Below are 11,686 nucleotides of genomic sequence, written 5' to 3' on the forward strand. Positions count from 1 at the left end.
GGCTTCTGGGTGGAAGCAAAAGCCCAGACGCCCTACTTCTAGGAATTATCCACCAGATGCCGCCTCCCTGCTCGGCACAGGCAAGGTGGGTTATTTTGGCGCCTTGATGTAAATGAAGACTGGAAAACCCCAAATGTCCATCAGCAGGGGCTGACCGTGTGCGTTATGATGCAGCCACCAGCAGAAGGCCACTCAGCCGTTACGACGACAGAGGCTGCTCTGGATGCACTGATGGGGAACCTTCCAAGGTGCATTTTAGGGGAGGAAACAGGTGCATAGCAGTAGCTGCCCTTCCCCTCCCTCCTCCCTCCCTCCTCCCTCCCTCCCTCGCTCCCTTTTCCCCCTACTCCCTCCTCCTTTCCCCCTCCCCCTTCCCTCTCTCCCTCCCCCTTCCCTCCTCCCTCCCTCCCTCCCTCTCTCCCTCTTCCTCCCTCCTCCTCCCTCCTCCTCCCTCCTCCCCTCCCCCTTTTCCTCGATGAACACAGGTGTGGAGCTGCTTTCACAGTCCTGGCCAGTCTTGAAGGACAAGCGGGAAGTCTTGGAGCCTCTCTGCCGCAGAGGAAGGGAAAGGAAACATGGGGGAGGGGCGCGGGGTGGGGGCAGACTTCCTTTGCAGCCTACCCCCTTTGGAACTGAAGGGGCTGAGCCTTTTATCTTTCTGTGGGGGTCAGACGTGTCCCTGGGGGAGAAGGGTCGGGTCGTAGGAAGGGGCATTTGGTGGGAAGTCGCTGTCCTGCTCTGAGCCCCGCCCCCGCCCCACACTCCTTAGAGGCAATGGAGGCCATCAGTTGTCCCTGTAGCTTTTGCTGTGCAGATCCTCGTGTCTCTGTTATGATGTTTTTATTGTGATAAATGCACTTGACAAGGAAGGGAGCACTCTGATCACTTTAGTGCTGCCGCGGGGCCTCCTTCGCTCTGCAGAACTAACAGAAACTCAGGAGCCACCAAACACAACTTCCATGCCCCTGCCCCCAGCCCTTGCCAGCCACCACGTACACCCTAAGGATCTGACCACTCCAGGTACCTTCTGTCAGAGGGATCGAACAGTATTTGTCCTTTTTTTAAGGTTTGTTTTATTTATTTCAAAGACAGAGTGACAGGTAGAAAGACTTTCCATCCCTGGTTCATTCCCCAAATGGCTGCAATGGCAGGAGCTGACCCAGGCTGCAGCCAGGAGCCAGCAACTCCATCCAGTTCTCTCATGTGCAGGAGCCCAAGCACTTGGACCGTGCTCCCCTGCTCTCCAAGCATATTAGCAAGGAGCTGGATCGGAAGTGGAGCAGCCGGGACCTGAGCTGGCGCTGCAATATGGGATGCTGGGGCAGGGCGGCTTAACCCACCGCGCTACAAGGCCTGTCCCAGTATTGGGCCTTTGGTAGCTTCTCCAGCTTAGCCTAATGGCATCAAGGCTCATGCGTACGGTGGCCGCATCAGAAGGGCCTTCTCTGGTCAGGCCGGGTTGAGACCCTGTTGCATGGCTGCTCCACGTTGTGAACATTTGGGTTATTTCTACCCTTATATGTTTATTTATCTAAAATTATGTATGTATTCATTTTCACTTCATTTGAAGGCAGAAAGAGAGAGAGAGAGAGAGAGTTTTCGTCCACTGGTCACTCCCCAGATGCTCTGAACAGCTGGGACTGTTTGGCCAGGCCAATGCCAGGAGCCTGAAACTCCACGAGGACCTGAGCCGGCACCCCTGCCTCCCGGGGTGTGCATTAGCAGGAACCTGGATGGGAAGGAGAGCTGGGATTCAAACCAGGCACCCCAAGCAGTGTGTTCACTGTTGCACCCCATGTTGGCCCTGCATCATTTCCATTACAAATTAGTTTAAACCAAAGGAGAAGGAAGTCTGGGGAAAAGAGGATCCCATTAGGGAGTTCTCCATGCACTGAATGGGGGAGAAGGGCAGGGGCGTAAAGCACCCAGCGTGTGGAGAGAAAACATCCCCCAGCCAGCAACTGCCCGGGCCTGGTGATTCCCCACCTGCAGCCCACAAGGAGCTCCCCTTTCCTTTCTTGGAAAGTCGTCGCCTGTTCCATGTCTGGGCTCCCTGCACACCTTGCCTGCCTCTCCCCCAAGTCCAGGAAGGCCAAGGGCGCTGGGAGCAATGGGCACTGGGCTGCAGTGTGGTTTGCCCTGCTTCCCAGCCCCCGGGGAACAGATGACTGGGAGCAGGCACTGCTGCCTAGGCCAAGACAGCAGGGGACGCTGGAGGGGGGTCCTGCCAAGTCCCTGGAGACCTGGGTGTTCTCCAAGGGGGAGCCCCTGAGCCCACCCATGGAGGGACCTCAGCCTTGGAGGGCCTCTGTAAGAAAACCCCAAGTTCAGATAAAGAGTCACCAGGCCACTTCTGTCACTCACAGTCTTCCCGCGACAGCTTGTGGCTCACAGGTGACTTCCACCTTTAAAAACTATTGTTTTTCTCCCCGGGTTTCAATTATGACACACTTGGAACATTCAGGAACGTGGCTGGAGTGTGAATATCACCAGCACATCCAACGCCCAGCCGCAGCGTCAGCACTCAGCTCCATTCCCCGTCCGCGAATCATGCACAAATACACACACTTGCACATACATCTGTGCACACGCACACTACACACACACTCATGTATGTACACATTCACGCATAGGAGGGTGCTTCGGAAAGTGTATGGAAGTGGAAGCAAAAGATATGTTTAGGGGCTGGCGTTGTAGCATAGTAGGTTAAGCCTCCGCCTCCAACGCTGGCATCCCACATGGGCTCTGGTTCGAGACCCGGCTGATCCACTTCCGATCCAGCTCCCTTCTAATACACCTGGGAAAGCAGCTGAGGATGGTCGAAGTCCTTGGGCTCCTAAATCCACATGGGAGACCCAGAAGATGCTCTAAGTTCCTGGATTCAGCCTGGTCCAGCCGGGCTGTTGTGGCCATCTGGGGAGTGAAACAATGGATTGGTTTTGCCTGCTCCACCACAATGCCTGCCTCATTTTTGCCATTTACATTCACATTGTAGGGCAGCTATCACCACCATCCACCTGCCGAACTTTTCATCTTGCAAACTGAGACTCCCCATTGCACACTAACTCCTAATCGCTCCTCCCCCAGGCCCTGGCACACCCCTCCCCATCCCATCTCTGAGTCTACTGCTTTGGGCACCAAGTAGCCGTGGGATCCCATGGTGTTTGTTCTTCTGCGGCTGGCCCTGGTGGGTGCGTTCTGGTAAGAGGCGCTCCGAGCGGGGCGGTGCCCATCAGATGCGTCCCTTAGGAGGCCCCTGGGAGCCGCCCTCCACCCCCACCCCGCCAGGGCCCTTGCCCTCTCCCTGGCCACTGCCTCCCTGGCAGGCTCCTCCTTCCTGTCTTCTGGATCTCAGCTCGAGAACGTCACCCCTCATAGCGGCCGCCTGTGACTGCCCTAGCCAGCGGTCTCTGTTCTGTTTCCTTCTCTTTGGGGGCTCATCACAGCCCCACGGCGCCTGGGACCGGCGTTTGTTTGCCTGCTGTCTGCCCCGATGGCCAGCTCACAAGAGCCCGGGGCCTCTGCTGTCCTGTTCCTGGCTGGGTCCCAGATCCTGGCTGCACCCACTAGGTGTTTGTATCGGCTTCCGCTGGCTGTGGTAGCAAATCCACACACACTTAGTAGGACTTAAAATGACCCGTGCTTAGGGTCATACAGTTTGGAGATCACAAGTCCTAGAAGAATCTTAGCAGAGAAAATCCACATTGGCAGAGTGGGACTGCCCCGGAGGCTCCAGGAGACAATCCACATCCTGGCCTCTCCCAGCTTCTAGAGGCTGCCTGCACGACTCAGAGCTGCCTGGGCCTCTGCTCTGTCCTGGCGTCTTTGCTGTCTTTGCAGACATTTACAGTTGAAAAGCAGAGAGACAGAGAACACAGAGCGCGGCCATCCACTGGCTCACCCCACCGGCCCCACCCGCAGCGCTTGGGAGCTGGAACTCAATCAGGTCTCTCACGTGGGTGGCAGGAACCCAAGTATTTGAACCGTCACCTGCTGTCTCCCAGGGTCTGCATTAGTGGGTAGCTGGGCTGAGGAGCAGAGCTGGGACCTGAACTCATGCCCTCCCATATGGGATGAGAGCATTCCAAGGGGCACCTAAACCATCCGCCCAAAAACCCACCCCACCCCCTTCTCTCTTTCTCTCTCTTACTCTCTTTCTCTCTCTTTTAAGATTTATTTGAAAGAGTTATACAGAGAGAGGCGCGCAAGCACACACACACACACACACATACACAAGCTCCCATCCTCTGGTTCACTCCCTAAATGGCCACAACAGCAAAGGCTGGGCCAGACTGAAGCCAGGAGCCAGAAATTGCATCTGAGTCTCCCACAGGGGGCCCCATTCTTGGGCCATCTTCCACTGCCTTCCCAGGTGCATTAGCAGGGAGCTGGACCCAAAGTGGAGCAGCTGGGACTCAAACCAGTTCTGGGATATGGGGTGCCTGCACTGCAGGCAATGGCTTAACCCGCTGTGCCACAGCGCCACTCCTCACTTCTCTCTTGTGACTGTGACCTCTGCCTCCCCCTGGCAATGACCCAGGGAGAACACTGGGTGCATCCAGATAACCCAGGAGCTCTGCCTGTGCTGAGAGCCTTATCTTAACCAACCTGCAAGTCCTTTTTTTTTTTTTTTCAAAACATGTTCACAGGTCTGGGGGCTTGGGGTGTGTGCATTTTTGGCGGGCCACAGTTCTGTCTGCCACAGGGCTCAATACATGTTTGTTGAATGAATGAATGACTCATAAGCGGAACATGAGTTCCGGGCCCCAGGCCTGGCTCGTGCCCTGTGCAGCTGTGTGATCTCAGGCAGGTCACCCGCTCCTCCAGGTCTCAGTCTTCTCTCTAGATGGGCTCTCAGCACGTGGCTGGCCCCCCAGGGGGAACTGGGGATGCCAGGGACAAGAAAAGGAGACAGCCCGCCCTAGCCCTCCAACAGCCTGGAGCTTGCCTGCTGGGGATCAGGCTGAGAAAGAGAAAGCTGACTGTGTCCACTCAGGGTCATTCCAAAGCCTGTGATGTCCTGAGAGCGTGGGCTGACCGTGAACTTGACATTTCGCATGGCCCCTGACGCATGAGTAGGAGTGTGTGTGGTGGAGAAGTGGAAAGTGACATTCGTGGGCAGGGCTGGGCCACCTGGCTGGGGAGGAACTGTAAGGAGGGGGGTGGGATCCCTCAGGGGAGGGAGGCCCCTGGGGACCCGTGGCTGGGAAGTGGACCCAGGAGGCCACTGTAAGGAGTCTGGACTCTGCCTCGGGGCTGTGGGGAACCACGGCAGGGTTTGGGGGAGCAGAAGAGAGGCATGTGCAGTCTTGAGTCCTGACCACTCTCTGGCTGAGGAGGCCCAGGGGGTAAGCCAGAGGGAGGGGTCTGCTTCAGGCCGGGCCAGTAGAATGGAGACAAGGACTTTAGGGAATGGAGTCATTGAGGCAGGGTCGTGGCTTGAGAAGGGAGGGGGTGAGACACGTAGAAGAGGCTGGAGTGAGCCTGTGCAGTGGCTCTGGGCAAACTGTTGGCTGGCCTGCGGGATCGGTTAGGAACCCCAGGGGAGCTCAGCAAGGCCCGTTACCTCAGTCACCCCTGCTATGAGCCAGTCCCCAGTCCACATTCTCACTTGACCTGCAAACACTGAGAGGAACAGGTAGGGCTGTGGAACCGGCTTCCCCATTTTCAGCTGGGGAAACTGAGTCTCGGAGCCGACCAGGCCACGGCCATGGCCACACCACGAGCAGACCCCGAGGAGCATGTCCCGGCTCGAGGGGGTTTTTGCAAAGTCTCTTGAGACCCAGAGCCAGGTCTGCATGGGGGTCCCCTCCAGTGGTTCCCCGCCTTCTCCGTGAGGAAGTGAGGAGTTCTCCTTTCGCATTGTGAATGTCACAGCCTCCAGGGGATGGGTGACTAAGAGAAGACTGAGTCTCATGGGTGGGTGGAGCGCAGGCTTAAATAGCAGACCTCCTGTCCCGAGGCCACCGCAGACACCTGGCTGGGACACACGGCACAGAGGATGGCCAGCATGCAGGCCCCGCTCCTGGCTGCTCTCATGCTCCTGGCTGTGGTACTTCAAGCAACGGAGGCAGGTGAGGCTGGGACCGGGGGGCCTGGAATGAAGGAGCCCTGGGTTGAGCTCTTGTGGCCCCGGGAGTGTGGTGGTACCTCCCTGGGCCTCAGCTCTGTGTCTATTAAATGGGCACTTTTGGCATCCAGGATCTGGCTCAGCAGGGTTGGGAGGTTGTGGTGGGCGTGGCCTGCGGGGTCCTCAGTGGCCAGGCCTGAGTGGAGGAATTGAGAAGGAAAGGGACCCTTCTTTGGGATGCTGGCCCTGCCCTCCCACCACCGGCTCCAGAACTTGTCATGAGCCCCGTGGTCCTGACTTCTCCATACCCCCCCCCCAACCCCCGTGGACAGCCATACTCAGTGTTGGTAAAGGAGTGAGCACAGGGGAGGGAGTCAGTGGCCGTGCACAGCTGCAGGGTTTCCTGAGCGCTTTCCACCCACCAAAGACCCGGTAGAGCCAGTCCTGCTGGTACTGCCTTGCTCAGGAGTGGGACGTCGGCCTCCGAGGTAGGCAATGACCATGACGGCCTGGTGGCTCAGGGCAGAGTGGGACTCCAGCCAGGGCTGTGCGCCTGTCCTCTGTCTGAGCCCCAGTCCCTACTCTGCGGGTCTCACTGTGTGACCCTGGGCAAGTGCTCCCCCATCTCTGGGCCGCAGCCTTGCCATTGGGCAAAGATGGGGGCTCGAGTGGCAGTGAGCTGAGGCAGATGCACGGGCGGGGGGACTGCTGGGAGCTTGGAGCCTCCAGGGGTCTTGCAGCACCTCAGACCCCACCATGCGCAAGGAGCCTCCGCGGAGCCGCGTGTTGGCGCTCGGTCAGAGTGACCGCCGCCCCCTGGAGCTGACCTTCCTAGCATGGAGGCACCGGGCCCTGGCGGCTTCTTAAGGGCCCAGTGCAGGGTCTTTGGGGGCCCAGAGTCCTCCAGACTCACAAGAACAGAAAAGCTGTGTCTCTTCCCCAGGGCCCACAAGGGCCTGCGCTCAGGGGCTGGGCCGAGTCTGAGCCCCTGTGCTCCCCGCCCGCAGGTCCCTATGGCGCGAACGTCGAGGACAGCGTGTGCTGCCGCGACTACATGCGCCGGCCCCTGGCCCCGCGTGTGGTCAAGTATTTCTACTGGACTTCGGATTCCTGCCGGAGGCCTGGCGTGGTGTGAGTATGGCGCCAAGGCCACAGGGCCGCGCGGCCTGACAGGTGTGGCCTGGGGCGGCCCCCAGGTGGGGAGAAGGGGTGAAAGGAGGAAGGTAGCTGGGAGACGGCTCAGCCCAGGCGAGGGTGAGCCAAAAACAAAAACCACCTGGTCACTCAGCAGCTACTGTTGGCAGTTCTGAATGAGCAGTGGGGGCCGCGTATGTAGTAGGATCAGTACAGGGGACGTGCCTGGTGCACGGACCCAGCAGACACGCTGCGTGGAAGCATCTTGGGTCCTTCCCAGGCTCTGGGAGTTCTTTGAAGATGCCCATTTTGGTCAGAAGAATCGCCTGAGTGCTGACACTCACAAGGTGTACCAGCCAGGAGTGTCCTGAGTTGGCCCATGCCGACTCCTGGGGTCCTCACGGCGGTCCTGCCGCAGACGCGGTTAATCCCATTTTACAGGTGGAGGCACAGGCTTCGCAAGGGAGAAGGCCTGGCTTGGGGTTGCCCAGCCAGGCCAGGACTCCCGGGCCCTCCATCAAGGCTCATCCCTGCTGGTCTCCTCTGCTGCTTGGCTTTGTTCTCCTGAGTTGGGGTGGTGCCTGCACCTGCGCCTGCCCAGGTGGCCCCTGGGCCGAGAGGCCGGGCTCCCAGTGGACACTGTACAGTCAGATCTTCCCAGCTCTGGCACTGGGGAAACTCACTTTGCCTTTTGGGGCCTCCATCTCCTTAGCGATACAATGGGTGGAATAGTAGGGCCTTGGAGGGTTGTTGTAAGGGTTCATTAAGAAAATCAGTGGAACGGCTTCAGGCCAACTGTGGGCACAGGGACGTGGCACCTACCACGTGCTCTCCCGAGCACTTGAGTGTGTCTGAACTCAGCACAGTCCTGTGAGGCTCAGCTAGGAGGACCATTTTACAGATGTGCAAACCGAGGTGCGGAGTGGTCAGTGACTTGTCAGCAAGCAACAGATCTAGAGTGTGAATGCAGACAGGCCGGCTCCGAAGTCCACAGCCTGGCCGCTATCCCGTCCTCTTCCCCAAGGCAGTGTCAGTGACACCGTGTGCCTGGTTCCCAAGGCCACGGCGAGGGAGCTGAGGGTCCTAGGAGCCCTGCCGCCCATCTCCCTGTCTCCCCTTTGCATGCAGTAGGCAGCTTGTGCATTTGAACCTCTTTAGTTAGCAGGCACTCCCACGTGTAGCAAGTGAGCATCAAGGAGGAGCCCTGCATACAGTAGGCGGTTCATAACTGCTAAGCTGTGGAGGGCAGGGGGCGGCATCCTGACTGCACGCTCACCTGCTGCGCTGTGGCCCCGCTGTCTCCTTCCAGCTTGGTGACCCTCAAAGGCCTGGAGATCTGTGCCGACCCCAGACTGCCCTGGGTGAAGAAGATTCTCCGGAAGCTGGAACAGTGAAGAGGGGCCCTGACGACCCTGGCCGTGGCTCCTCCAGGAAGGCTCGCGGAGCCCTACCTCTCTACCATCACAGCTGCTCTCCCATAGAAGCCCGTGCCAGTGACTCCGCACCCCCCCACCTCCATCCCTGCTGCTGTCACCCTGGGTCTGGCTCCCTGTCGCTCCCATCTGACCCTCACCCCTCCTCCACCCCACCGCAGCCACAGGGCCCATGTCCCGGTCAGTCACTCCCTGCTCCAAAGCCTTCCACGGCTCCCCACTGCCTGACGCTGAGGCCAGGGCTCCTGGTACTGGGATCTGGGTTCCACCGCTGCCTGTACCCCATCCCCTCCCTCTCCTGTACTGGGAGCTGGGCTCCAGCTCCCTGCCCTGCAAGCCCAGTCCTTACATTTCTACTCCTGGCTCTTCTCCCGGAATGCCGCTCCTGTCACCTGCATGCGGCCAGCCCCCCGCCAGCCCACGTGGGCCTTGCTCAGCCCAAGCCGCTCACTGCCGAGCTTTGGGTTTTAGTCTTTCCCTGCCCTCTGGCCCCACTTAAGAGCCCCGGTCACAGTCTGCCCGGATTCTCAGAACTGGGGCCTTGTCCTGCAGCCCCACTGGTTGGACCAAGGTCCCCACTTCGAGTTACTCCAACCTCCTGGCCTCTAGCACAGAACGTGGTGTGCAGGGCCTGGCATAGAACCAGAGGTCAGCAAGGGCCTGCAGATGGAGTCAGTGAAAGCAAGCCCTCTCCCCGCGGGAGGCTGCTGCCCGGCAACAGAGACTCAAGTTCACCAGGAAGGAGCTGGCTGGGACGCTGGCAACACTCCAGCTTTGCCCAAGGCACCTCCTTCCCTGTCTGCCCCACATGTTGGATCCCTGCCCTTTTTATTAGGCCTTTAGTGCTCCTCCAGCCTCCAACACCCGGGCCTGACCTCTACTTTCCTGGCCTCCTTCCCTAAAGAGCTGTGACCAAATTCATGCTATGGTGTAAATGACTATCTTTGCCTTGGTATTATAAGCTATAGATGTATTTGTATAGGAAAAGAGGGTAAATACTTATGAGGACAAGTGGACGAACGGGAGAATTTTAGGAGCTGTGTGAGAGGGGAACAAGGTGGAGCTTTGCTGGCTCTGGAGGCAGCTGGCTGTGGTAGGGTAGCACTGGGTGTGTATGGGGGGTCATGGTTGAATGAAGGATCCCTGGGTAGACATTGTTCTCAGGTGGCCAGGGCCAGGCTGAGGACCAACATTTGGGACCCTGCTCTGCCTCCCGGGGGCCAGCAGTGTCCCAAGTAAACAAAATAAACTTGACATGTGCTTGCTCCTTTCTAAGGGAGCCTGACATGGCCCAACATGGTGAGTGTAGCTGTGTGGCCACAAGGAGATCAGTTAACCTCTCTGAGCCTCCCCTGAGAAATGAGAGTGAGAATACCCACCCTAAGAGGCTCCTGCTGGGCTCGGTCTCAAGTGTGTAAGTGACACTTGGCCAGCCACATGGCTCAGGGTCTGAGAGGGCCCACATCCCTCCTGGAACCCAAGGCCAGCTGCCTGCCACAGCCGACAAGTGCCAGCCTGCCTGCTGCTCATGACAGAGCCCTGGGGTCCATCCCCTTCTGCCTTGTCCTTGACCCTCAGGCCTTCTGGAAAATAAACCCTCTAAAACCACGTCTGCTTTGGTTCCTTCGCATTTGTGTGTTTGCTTGTTTCTTTATTTGAGAGGCAAAGAGGGAGAGAGTGAGAGTGAGGGAGAGAGCACCATCTACTAGCTCACTCCCCAGACCCCCCACAACAGTCAGGGCTGTGCTGAGGCCAAAGCTGGGAGCCAGGAACTCGATCCTGGTCTCCCACGTGGGTGGCAGGGCCCCAGAAACCTGAGCATCATCTGCTGCCTCCCAGGGTCTGACTGGCAGGAAGCTGGAGCCAGGAGCACACCTAGGAGCGCTGTCCCCTGTGGGATGCGGGCATCTGAACTGCTGGCCCCAGGGCTCACGCCAGCTCCTGGGCCTTGGCTGGCTGTACAAGGTGGGCCAGGGGGCGCTGTTGGTCCATTCTCATCTCTACAATGACGTCCCTGAAGCTGGGTACTTTACATAGCAAAGAGATTTATTTAATTCACAGTTTAGGAGGCTGAAAGACCAAACCACGCAGCACCAGCTTTGGTGAGGGTCCCCCAGCCGCACTGCATCACCAGCCTTCAAAGTGTTCTTGGAAAAATGGAATTAAAAGATGATGCGAATTTTCCATGTTTTTTCTTACTTGTGAAAGAGATTTATTTTTATTTTTATTTTTAAAATTTATTTAACAGGTAGAGTTATAGACAGTGAGAGAGACAGAGAGAAAGGTCTTCCTTCCGTTGGTTCACCCCAAAATGGTTGCTACGGCCGGCGCGCTGTGCCAATCCGAAGCCAGGAGCCAGGTGCTTCTTCCTGGTCTCCCATGCAGGTGCAGGGGCCCAAGCACTTGGGCCACCCTCCACTCCCCTCCCGGGCGACAGCAGAGAGCTGGACTGGAAGAGGAGCAACCAGGACTAGAGAACCTGGCGCCCATATGGGGTGCTGGTGCTGCCGGTGGAAGATTAACCAAGTGAGCCACGGTGCCGGCCCCTGAGAAAGATTTATTTATGTATTCATTTATATTTGACTGGCAGAGTGAACAGAGAGAGAGGGACAAACTGAGAGAAAGAGAGAGAGAGAGAGATTCTGTCCACTGGTTCATTTCTCAAAATGACCACAATAGCCAGGGCATATGTAGGCCAAAGTCAGGAGCCCAGAACTCCATCCGGGTCTCCCACACAGGTGGCAGCAACCCAACACTTGGGCCACCATCTGCTGCCTTCGCAGGTGCATTAGCAAGGAGCTGGATCGAAAGCGGGGCAGCCGAGGCTCACCGGGTGCTTTGATATGGAACGCGGCATTGCGAGTGGCGCCTTAACCTGCTGCCCCCCAATGCTGGCCCCTCCATGAGGTTTTCGAAGCCCCCTCACATGGGTTTCTTAGACAAAGAGTAGGGCCGGAGGAGGAAGCTCCTGGTCCGTGGGTAAAGACTTTGGGTGACCACGTTGAGGAGATGGGCGCTGGGGGCCGCCACACGCAGTGGGGATGTGTGA

At 58.1% G+C, this 11,686-nt stretch overlaps 1 protein-coding gene across 1 annotated transcript; it reads left to right on the plus strand.

Annotated features, from left to right (window-relative positions):
• The first annotated feature begins 5,916 nt into the window (after positions 1-5,916).
• Positions 5,917-10,245, plus strand: CCL22 (C-C motif chemokine ligand 22). The gene is made up of 3 exons (XM_008257333.5): positions 5,917-6,074; positions 7,078-7,201; positions 8,514-10,245. The coding sequence occupies exons 1-3, from the start codon at positions 6,002-6,004 to the stop codon at positions 8,596-8,598; spliced, it is 282 nt and encodes a 93-aa protein (XP_008255555.1). The 5' UTR covers positions 5,917-6,001; the 3' UTR covers positions 8,599-10,245.
• The last annotated feature ends 1,441 nt before the right edge of the window (positions 10,246-11,686 follow it).

The sequence above is a fragment of the Oryctolagus cuniculus genome, chromosome 18 (assembly GCF_051225735.1).
Source record: "Oryctolagus cuniculus isolate XC-2025 breed Fujian yellow rabbit chromosome 18, ASM5122573v1, whole genome shotgun sequence".
In the NCBI taxonomy this organism is placed as follows: Eukaryota; Metazoa; Chordata; class Mammalia; order Lagomorpha; family Leporidae; genus Oryctolagus; species Oryctolagus cuniculus.